The sequence below is a fragment of the Sardina pilchardus genome, chromosome 1, assembly GCF_963854185.1.
Source record: "Sardina pilchardus chromosome 1, fSarPil1.1, whole genome shotgun sequence".
Taxonomy (NCBI): domain Eukaryota; kingdom Metazoa; phylum Chordata; class Actinopteri; order Clupeiformes; family Clupeidae; genus Sardina; species Sardina pilchardus.
This window is the reverse complement of record NC_084994.1, coordinates 33,501,590-33,513,098: the sequence shown is the minus strand read 5'-3', so window position 1 is coordinate 33,513,098 and position 11,509 is coordinate 33,501,590. Positions and strand designations below refer to the sequence as shown.

Below are 11,509 nucleotides of genomic sequence, written 5' to 3'. Positions count from 1 at the left end.
TAACTTGTTGTGTTAGACTCACTTTTTTATGTTTAGACTAGCTGCTAGGCCACAATTTCCTCTCAGTCTGTACAGTACTTGTGAAACTCCCACTGCGGTCTCTGATTCTGGGTTAAAAATAATGTTATGATGCAGAAGTGAAATAGAAGTTTCAGATCAGTGTGCCGAATTAGATGGAAGGAAACAAACATCCCACACTGACTAAAAACTGATATGTTTTCTTCATAAACTTTAACCAGCATGCTTGTTAACTTAAAGGAAAATGCTGGCTACTTTTCACACTTTTCTCTCTGTTGAACAGATTTTTTGCTTTTTTTCAATGTATAATATGTTTTTTTAACATGAAGTTTAACTAAACTTCATTATATTATCAATATAGCTTCATTGCTTCCGAGCATAATTGTAATTGCAGATGGCTTGCCATATCTGATGTTTAACCTTTAAACGAGAAAACAGCTTGCCATGGATGCACACACTCTGCCAGGTCATGGAGCAACGGCAAGTTAAGTAGCCTAAACAAACGTTCCTCTGCTCTCAAGCTTATCCAGTGTGTTCCCAAAATAATTATTTAAATTTGATGTGTTCCACTTCCCCTTAACACGCAGTAGTTTAAACATGTTACCTATCTATGCCTGTGTTGGGAGTGTTTTGATTCAAAATTCTACAAAAGCTGCATAAGTAGAGGCTACAGATTGGGGGAACAAGTGAGTGTCACACATCGCTATGCTCCTGGGAAATGTAGTTTACTCAATTATTTTCCGCCCGCTTTTTTATAATGGAACTTGATCTGGAGATGACAGAAAAGAGTACCAGCAACAAAACCATGTCGATATACAAGAAAAAGTGCAGATACGCTTAAGAGTCAAACGTAGAAGTGCCTGCACTGTGTACCGGTGAGTGTCGGCCCTCTTCGAGCACTGCCTTTCTCTTGATGTGTGTGTTACTTTATGTCTCTTCATTGCCCCCTAGTGGAGCTATCTATATTTCGGCTGCTGGGCAGTGTACTTGCTACTTGGTGTGTTTGGCTCTCCTTTCCCCTGTCCTCTACAGGTCCTCCTACAGTACATATGGGACGAGACTTATTGGTGGATGGAGCCGGCCCATACAACCTTCACAGCATTTGCAGTCGGGGTCTTTCAACGTCTGGTTACTCAAAACACTTTAATGAATAGAAATTGTGGAATTGCAAAAGGGTTCCTCAATGTTTTAGCAGTTAGCCTTTTAAAATGACACCAGATTAGTACACAGAATATACCTTTGGAACACTGGATGAATGGTTGCTGATAATGGACAGTGTTGCATTAAAGATCAGCAATTTCTTTTTATAACAGTCAAGAAACATTTTGCAATTATCTAAGCACATAATGCAATCTGAAAACTGCTGCCATGATTAAAAAGAAAGAAAAGAAAAAGATATCTCAGCTCATATTCTGTCAATAATGCAGTGGAACGGACATTCTTAAGTGACCTCAAACTTTTAACCGTTGGTGTATGATTTTAACAATCTGTGTAAGATCTGGATAGGCCCCTTTCCCACTGAATGAACTCTATTGCGTGATTATTATGTGGTCACAACTAGACACATCTACTGAGGATATCTGCTGCCAGTTTCTATTTCAACAGAAGGTAGAAAGGATGTGTGTGGATTATGTTGACATGTTATCAGTTCCTCCTCGGCTGATTTCTACAGACCCTGTCTTGTGATGTCGACCATTTACTAGACTTTTTGACAAGAGCCAGAGCGTTACCTTCATCCAGTAAGGAAATACAAAAGTTGACTATTATTTTTCTTTCCTTCTTTCTTTCTTTCTTTCTTTCTTTCTTTCTGTCATATATTAGGTGAAAATGCAGTTTTGTTTTTCTCATCTTGCAATGTGTGGTGTTTGACATGGCTGTCTACAGCTCACGCTCCTCTAAAACATTTGTCTAGCATTTAGTGTAAGTTTAGTATACATTTTTACATTATTCTTCTTTATTTTTCTACTTTAATATTATTTTTTTTTTTTTTCTATTTTTAGAGCACTTATGTCAACTGTTGTTGTTTTTTTGTGCTAAACAAATAAATTGGCATTGGCATTGACAATGGCCGGGTTTCCCAAAATTGTTAAGAAGCTCTTAAGTGCTAAGAACTTCTTAGGAGCGTTGTAAGAATGTTCTAAGAACGCTCCTAAGAAGTTCTTAGGACTTAAGAGCTTCTTAAAGATTTTGGGAAACCCGGCCATTGACAGTAAGTGGCAAAACCATATGGGAAACCTTTCATTATTGAAATGCGCTGGCATTGTGTTGTTGCGCAGGATGACACAATAACCATGCGTGTGGTATGCACTAGTTTACTGTTGTAGTGGAATTCAATTGCGGACAAGAAAAAATGATCTTCAAAAGATTTATTTAACAAAAAGAGAAAACAAGAAAAGGCTATATTATTTGGCATGACTCTTAGAACTAGCGCGCTGCTGTGGCATGTTCTCGTCTTTGGCTTCACTCGCGCGCACCCAACAGCAGGCCGCACTCAGGTTCAGGTCGCTGGTTTTATGCGCCGATTCCAATCACGACGTCACGCGGGAGTCCTGATCAGAGCTGTCAATCAGCTGGACCTGCGCTCACATGACACAACGTGAAAAAGTCGCAACACGCTCCGGCCCAATGAACTTGGTCGGAGAACAATGTTCATTAATCATAATTCAATACAATAACTGAACTGGTCTTCTCAGTAAGTTATTCGATGTTTTCACTAAGCAAGATCGTACATTACCATATCTTCCTTTGAACAATTCTGTCATTCTTCCCAGCTTCCACAAGTGTGTTGGTACTCGGTCTTCGTGAATTAACACATCTCCAACCTTCACTGTAGGAGTAGTACTTCTCTTCACTGTAGGGGTTGATCTCCGCTGAAGAAGATATTCGTTCCTCCAACGCGTCCATAAGGATTCCATTATCCGTTGACGGCATCTCAGTCACTTCGTCGGGGATTGCGCGTCCGCTCCTCGAACATCTGTAGGACTTGTCTGTGGGGATAAAGCAGTGAGTCTTTTCTTCTAGGCCTGCTATTCCTTCATTCAAGTGATCTTGAATCACTGCATCACATCCTTCATAAAGTGACTGATCTCTGCTAAATTTCTTTGTCAGACTTTGAAATCTGCGTTTAGCAACATCTAAATTCGATGCCAATTCAATGGGTTCCCTTTTCCATGGCAAACTGACTTCATACCTTCCTTCTTTGTGAGTCACCGTTTGTCGGAACGTTTTCATTGCCTCATCATCCATTGAAATATATTCAGCCACACTGACGTGCATCACTCCGATGTCCAATGTTTCTAACGTGGTGTTCATTACCGTCGTTGTCCCCTGCAACAGCCATCCGAAAGTACTCTCGATTGCCACCAACGTGTCACTCATGCGCTCCATTTGGCCCGTCACTATCTTCCAGTAGTAGTCTCCACCGATCAGGATTCCGAGTTCTTCCATGTCCATTCCTCGGATCGGGATATCTGCCACCTGTCGGCCTTTGGTCTCCAAAGCTCGTCTCACCTTCGCATCTGCAATTTGTAACTTCGAAGCACAAACATTAGGCGTCTCCAACAATTCCAAAGTCACACTCTGCTCAGTTTTAATGTTTCTCAAGCGCACTCTCACTTTTCTGCATTTCATCCTTTTGGGAGTGGCTGATCCAAATGTATGCAGGATTAGTGTTTCTTCTCCTATGACTGGCAAATTAAGTGATCTGGATATGTTCTCTTGAATAAAGCTTCGTTGACTCCCTCCATCAAATAAACATCTCACTAACTGATGTTGAATGGGAGTTTCAATCCAGGTCACTGCAGTTTGCAGAAATACTGTGTTCTGATTGCGAGTAGATTGCACAGGGGAGACTGACACTAGTGTATCTGGTGCTTCTGCTGGTTTGTGGGTTTCATGGCCTCCGCTAAATGCAGATTGTGGGCATACAACTTTATAATGTCTTCGGTTGCAATTTTCACAAGTGACTTGCGCTTTGCAATTGCGTGCAATATGCCTGCCGCCTAAGCACACATAACACCGGCCTAGTGTTCTCAACTTGTCTCTCCTGGCTTCTACACTCAGACAGCTGCATTCTCGAGACTTGTGCGTGGTTGCGTTGCAGAACAAGCAATGTGGATCTTCTCGAGCACCAACATGAAAAGTGGCTGAGGTTGGGCCGTAACTTTTCTTTCGTTCTATCGTCATCTTTTCTCGGCTTCTGAATGAGTCCTTTTCTGAAGCATAGCTTGACTGACGTTGCGACGAACTTGCTCTTTCTCTACTTTCCACTTCCTTTTGCAAAAAGTCCATTAATGCTTTCACACTCAAAACTTCGTCTTCTTTCAACTGACGTGTGAATTCTAATGTGATCTCTTCTGGCATCATCTTCATTAGAATCGGACAAAGTAGACTTCCATATGAATTTGAAACTACACCCATCGTATCTAAACTACGCACTTGCACTTCACATTCGTCACATAAATTGCGCAGTGCTGCAATATCCGTCACCCTTACAGGGCTCAGACTGAGTAGTTTATTCATATGTGCATTAATTATTAGATCTTTCCGACCAAATCGACTGGTAAGCATTTGAATTGCATGCTCATAATTGTCTTCTGTTAGAGAAAGGCCTGCTACCGCTTTTGCAGCGTTACCGGAGAGAAATGACTTTAAATAATTAAACTTATCGGACTTACTCAGACGGGAATTATTGTGTATTGTCCCCGAGTATTGACTCCAAAAGTTCTGCCATTTGCTGATATCTCCAGAGAAGTTTTCGATTGTGAGCTTTGGCAACTTCATCACGGGTATCCGATTTCCTTGGATTGAAGACTGTGATTCGGAACTTGCGTCTTCCTTCAATTTTTCCAGGTACCTTCGTGTGCGCACATATGCCGTTTTGATTTCGTCCATATAATGAATGGCTCCGCTTACCTCTTCATCTAAATCATCCATTGGCGTGATGGATTCAATTTCTCGGTCCAGTTCTGTCAGCGACGTTTCTCTGTTACTCAATTGCTCATTCCATTCTTCTAAAGATGTCACATTGGGTTCGTCTTTGCGAAGTTCTTCGTTGATCTTTAGGGTGAGCTTCGTTACCGCTGTTCGAATCGTGCCCCGTATCTTCTTCCATCTTGCAATCTTCTCCATTGTTCTGTTCTCACCTGTCCGCACGTGTCTGCACTCAGGTAATCCACTTCCTCTTCAAAGTAGGGAGACTTCCAGTCTTCGGAGCTTCTTCGGAGCTTCTCTTTCCTCCCTCTTCCCGGGTTTCGGCACCAAAAATGTAGTGGAATTCAATTGCGGACAAGAAAAAATGATCTTCAAAAGATTTATTTAACAAAAAGAGAAAACAAGAAAAGGCTATATTATTTGGCATGACTCTTAGAACTAGCGCGCTGCTGTGGCATGTTCTCGTCTTTGGCTTCACTCGCGCGCACCCAACAGCAGGCCGCACTCAGGTTCAGGTCGCTGGTTTTATGCGCCGATTCCAATCACGACGTCACGCGGGAGTCCTGATCAGAGCTGTCAATCAGCTGGACCTGCGCTCACATGACACAACGTGAAAAAGTCGCAACAACTGTTGGTCCTTCTCCTCCATCCAGGTACAGTATGAAACTTTCCATTACGTCCTGTCTTCACTAACACATGTCTTTAAAAATACATCACTGAGTCTTTAAGCAGAAGTGAGCTTCAGTGTATATAATAAGGGAAAAGCTGCGCAGCATAAAGTGTTGTGGTTTCTACTTCCTCTAGCAGTGTAGTGTCTGTTTTCACCACACCCAGGGCTGCAGTATTTGCCACTTATAGCGCAGCATGGCAGTTCAAAGACGTCTCTTGACAAATGGGGCCATTTGAAGACATTTAGTCTTTTGTAAATTGTATTTCACACATAAATGACTAACATTTTCTCTTTATTGTGTGCGACAAAAAAATATTTGAGTAAATGAATGAAGTGGAAATAATATCCGTAATTATGTGCTAATTTGGTTATAGTTTGGTTTTCGCACATAATACAAATATGTATTTTGTAATGCATCTCAGAGATAATACAAAATTAAACACTGAAACGTGAATGGCTGGTTTGCTAGGGATTGCCAACTGTAAGAAATTCATCATGTATCTGTATCCCCAATATGGGACCCAAGTAATCCATGTGTGCGCTTTCACCTTAGGAAGTCTCGACTCTTGGGGAGTAAACTATGCCACGCAAAGCAAATGTGCCCCTCTGGGTTCAACTGTAGACATTGGATGCTCCTACACATATCCCAGTTATTACACAATCAAATCCACAATCTGGATGAAATATGATACATCGCTGGATTTAGGCAGACATCATTTCATGTATTTGGGTGACAGACAAAATAACTGTACCCTTAGGATAAAATATCTGAGCTACGGAGATACAGGAGAATATAAATTCAGATTTGAAACATATGCAAATGGATGGACCGCAGAATCAGCCTTCATGCTGTATGTCACAGGTAATATACACTGTATATTCTCACCAATGTGAGGAAACATTTTATCTTTGTCACAACGAATAAAGGACAGTATCTTTTCCCCTTTAATTCTAATTTTAGCTCTGTGGGTCGTGATGAGTCCAGCCCCAGTGAGGGAGGGGCAGAATGTGACGCTGACCTGCAGCACCACCTGTCCTCCGCATACCAACCCCACCTACATCTGGTACCGGAACACACAGCGTGTTACCGGGCGACGCATGACAGACAGCATGCTGATGCTCAAACCAGTCAGCAGTGGCGACTCAGGCTCTTACTCCTGTGCAGTCAAAGGACATGAGGCTCATCCCTCACCTGAAGTGACCCTCAGTGTCCAGTGTGAGTACATGGGGTTTGTTTGGTTGTTGGTTTGTTTATGTATTAATTAATTCATTCATTCATTCATTTACAGTTGAGTATGACTGCCTATTCCATGCTTGTTTGCTTATTTGATCAGTAGTATATCTGTATGTTTAAACAGTTTGTGTGTGTGTGTGGTGTGGTGTGGTGTGTGTGTGTGTGTGTGTGTGTGTGTGTGTGTGTCAGAAATGTACACTTTGCTAATACAACAATAACTACAGTATGTCAACTGTGTTTTTTAAATGCAGATGGCCCAAGGAATATATCAGCAACCGACAGCTCCTCTGGTTACATAGTGGAGGGCGACTCAGTGACTCTGACCTGCAGCAGTGATGCCAACCCACCAGTGCACACCTACACCTGGTACAGGAAGACCGGAGATAAAACAGCACAGGTGGCAACAGGACAGAATTACAGCATCACCAACACCAGCACTCAGGCTAGCGGACCGTACTACTGTCAGGCAGAGAATGAGGTTGGGCGCAAACATTCGTCTGATCTTCTGGTGAATGTTTATTGTGAGTACTCCAATGTGATTTTGTTGGTCTGGTGGTGGAAGAAATGCTGACATAGTTATGAGCAAAATGTTATCACATCACATATGTTGTCATGTCATATACAGTATATACTGTATATGATGGACATTCTATCTAAATTATTTATTTTCTCATTCAGTCAACTATGGTACTTGTTTTGAACTTTAAAAATATAATGATTGTCAAAGAAGTTCAGAGAGCCTCACCTGCGGTAGTAAATGCCAGCATGCCATGCGTACGACTTTGTGGATCTCCGATTATCATAGTTTGCCTTCAAACAGATGCCCCAAGAAACACCTCAGCGTCGGTCAGTCCCTCTGGTAACATGACGGAGGGCAGTTCAGTGAACTTCACCTGCAGCAGTGATGCCAATCCACCTGTGTCTGACTACACCTGGTACAAGAGCAGTGGAAATGAAACCGTTCTCAGAGGCACTGGGCCACATCTGAAGCTCACTTTGGCCTCTGGTGATGGCGGAGTTTACCACTGTCAGGCACTCAATGAAGTGGGCTCCCAGAACTCTACTGGGGTAGAGGTCATTATAACAGGTATGATGTAACATGTGTAACAACAAGTGCCAAGTGTGTTCGAGTGACAAATCAACATTGATTCATCATCATCATCATCATCATCATTTATTTTGTCAGACTCAAGGTCCATAAAAGAACACACAAACAAGCCCTACATAAAAAAAAAAACATACCAAAACAACAACAACTTCCCCCACCCAACACATATGCACACATTTTCATAAAATACATTCATACCAGTACCTCCACATTGGTGACTGGTAACGAATTGTGCTATTGCAAATTGATTGATTGATTGATTGATTGATTGATTGAAATTTGGGTCCGTTTGTTGGTCAAGTGATTTGCCTTATTTGGTATTCTTTCTTATTGACTTGCAGGTGGTACCGCACAGCAGATACTAGTATTTCTCCTCATAGCAGTGGCAGTGGCACTGGCTGTGGTTCTTACCTTGGTGATTGGGATTGTCTGTTGCAGGTGTGCTTATGTTTTACAGTTTTCAAATCAGTTACACGTATTCACATGAATACATATACTGTACGTACCTTGGTAGTAGACGCACACTACTGTCATATGAGTACTGTATGTTTGATTGGGAATGTATATATCGAAGGAAAAAGAGGACGTCAACAGAGGTCACACGGAGGACATCAGATGACGGACAGATGAGACTACTGAGAGAGGGCATGCAGGACACTGAAGAGGTCAGTCTAAAAGAACAATCAGACAAACGGGTTTTGCACTGAGGTGCGTTTTTTTTTAATGTTGTTTTGTAGTAGCATTAAGCGTTTTGCGTGCTGCTTATGTGTCCAGAGCACTTGGCTTTTTTTATGCACCTGATGTGCCTCGTGTTTTTGCTGAGACACCTTGAGCACTTCAGACTGAAAAAAAGTTTAGGTATGGTTGGTGATACACATGGCGATGCTATTTAAAATGATTGTGGTGTATGCATTCCCTGGCCTATACTCTAGTATCTCTCCACCCTCAACAGGATGACTCCACTCATGTGTATGACGAAATCTCTGCAGCGGCTAGGACCTCTGACCAAGTGATCTCAGGAGGAGATCCAGTGGACTCAGGAGATCTATTGGACTCAGGAGGAGATCCAGTGGACTCAGGAGGAGTTCTAGTGGATTCCGGAGGAGATCCAGTGGACTCAGGAGGAGATCCAGTGGACTCAGGAGATCTATTGGACTCAGGAGGAGATCCAGTGGACTCAGGAGGAGTTCTAGTGGATTCCGGAGGAGATCCAGTGGACTCAGGAGGAGATCAAGTGGACTCAGGAGGAGATCCAGTGGACTCACGAGGAGATCTAGTGGACTTGGGAGGAGATCCAGTGGACTCAGGAGGAGATCAAGTGGACTCAGGAGGAGATCCAGTGGACTCAGGAGGAGATCTAGTGGACTTTGGAAGAGATCCAATGGACTCAGGAGGAGATCGAGTGGACTCAGGAGATCCAGTGTACTCAGGAGGAGATCAAGTGGACTCAGGAGATGAAGATGACGTCCACTACGCCAGTGTCCAGTTCAAGGCCAAAAACAAGGACACGGCTCAAGACACTCTGGCTGTGCAGCCTCGGAAGGATGAAGAGCAGGAGAAGGATGTTGAGTATGCCACAGTGAAGTTCTCCAGCCGCTCTAGTGCAGCCAATATGTAGGAATCAGAATCAGCTTTATTGGCCAGGTTTGCGTAAACAAACAAGGAGAGGAATGAATGAATGAGTGAGTGAGTGAGTGAGTGAGTGAGTGAGTGAGTGAGTGAGTGAGTGAGTGAGTGAGTGAGTGAGTGAGTGAGTGAGTGAGTGAATGAATGAATGAATGAATGAATGAATGAATGAATGAATGAATATATGTACAGTATGTATGTATTTTCATCCATTCCTGAATGAATGAAACCTTTATTTCTCCGAGGGGGGAATTTGTTTTGTACTCAAGGGAGACGAAGACAACAATGAATAACAATAAACAATATATATATATAAAAAAACCACACCAAACATCCAACAACACTGAGGACGTTTGAGGGTACACTGTTCTGTGAGACTGGCGATGCTTTTGATTTCAGATCCAGTAATTTCCCTGCCCATTTTAGTCACCCTGTCCAGCGTGTTTCTGTTCAGGACAGAAAGTCACTAGCCTTTGGCTTGCCAGGCATGAAAGTCACCACACTCTGAATAAAAGTTCAGATTTAAATGAAACAATGTCAGAGTTGTTGTGGCGTCTGCATTAAAACGACGCAGTTTCCTTTAAAAATAGAGCCGTTGCTGTGCTTTTTAGTGTCTTGCTAGTGTGTTAGCAGACCAGGTGACTTTGTGGTCAACAATGGTGCCCAGATACTTACAGTACTCCACTGTCTCAATAACTGTCACATGTAACTTACATGAAAAGCAACATTACTCCTCTAAAAGTCATATTATGTTAATTGTTTATGTAGTACAAAATACAATTAATACACAATGTGTATATAATGTATTGAATAAAATACCCTGAAGATAACGTATATGATGTATTGGTATTATAGAAGCAGTAGTAGTAGTAGTGTAGTAAGACTAGTAGTTTATGTTTATGATATTTGCCAAACATTTGCCCATGGGAATCAATAAAGTATATCTATCTATCTATCTATGTATCAATGTATCTATCTATCTATCTGTCCACTTCAGTAACACTGAAACAATGAAAATAATGTAAGTTTTTATATTTTTAAAAAGGACATATACATGGTAACTCATCAACTCAAGTGATAACATCTGTTTCCATACCACTGTGGATTTTGTGATGAAGGAAGAAGTCAAGGCCTGTGATTGTTTCCCTTCCATTACCTGAATGTATTGGTGTTAGGCTATGTAGGGGAGACCGGGTATAGTTGTAACACAGGGATAGTTGTAACATCACCGTTTCCACAGAACAGGAATAGGATATCAGACATATGATCATATCATCACTTGCACCACTCCACCACTATCCCACATGGTGATTTTTAAGCCATAATGTCACCCGTTCTAATTTGGCAAAGGAAAAAGTGATTTTGGCATAAGAAAGTGACATTTTTCACTACTACACTACTATGTGTACAAGTTTTGTGCAAAATGTTATACTATCCACTATCCAGTCAAATTCACACAGAGAATCACACACACACACACACACACACACACACACACAGTCACAAGCACACCCCTACACACATATAACACACAAAAATACACACACACACACACACACACACACACACACACACGCACACACACACACACACACACATACACACACACACGACCACATATACAAAGGCTACTTTGGTTATGGCCATTCAAAGAGAAACAGAATTAAAGAAAACTGTTTTCTTGTGTTCATAGACCTATTACAATGCCCCAAACAGTTTTTGAAAAATATTGCATGGTTTGACCTCTCTTTTTCTGTCTTTTATCTAACTGTTACAACTTACCCCAGTATGTGTAGTGGGGTCGGTTGTAAGTTAACAAAGGGTCACCTTGTATTTTACACCAAATTACAAGGTCTGTAATTTTCTTGCAGACATTTGAGTTGGTTCTGTCTGAAGTAGACAAATGTGGGTATTTTGAAAA

At 41.8% G+C, this 11,509-nt stretch overlaps 1 protein-coding gene across 1 annotated transcript; it reads left to right on the top strand.

Annotated features, from left to right (window-relative positions):
- Positions 1-6,100: 6,100 nt before the first annotated feature.
- On the top strand, positions 6,101-9,580 carry LOC134078256 (B-cell receptor CD22-like). The gene is made up of 7 exons (XM_062534052.1): positions 6,101-6,482; positions 6,582-6,836; positions 7,106-7,375; positions 7,675-7,941; positions 8,304-8,400; positions 8,537-8,627; positions 8,915-9,580. Exons 1-7 carry the CDS (start codon positions 6,116-6,118, stop codon positions 9,578-9,580), a joined length of 2,013 nt encoding a protein of 670 aa, XP_062390036.1. The 5' UTR covers positions 6,101-6,115.
- Positions 9,581-11,509: the final 1,929 nt, after the last annotated feature.

What these genes read in the sequence shown, in the direction of transcription:
- LOC134078256 (XM_062534052.1), top strand. Translation starts at nt 6,116, where the DNA reads ATGTATCTGTATCCCCAATATGGGACCCAAGTAATCCATGTGTGCGCT. An exon ending in TCTTCTGGTGAATGTTTATT is followed by an intron (nt 7,376 to 7,674) that starts GTGAGTACTCCA and finishes GCCTTCAAACAG; the next exon opens with ATGCCCCAAGAAACACCTCA. An exon ending in GGTAGAGGTCATTATAACAG is followed by an intron (nt 7,942 to 8,303) that starts GTATGATGTAAC and finishes ATTGACTTGCAG; the next exon opens with GTGGTACCGCACAGCAGATA.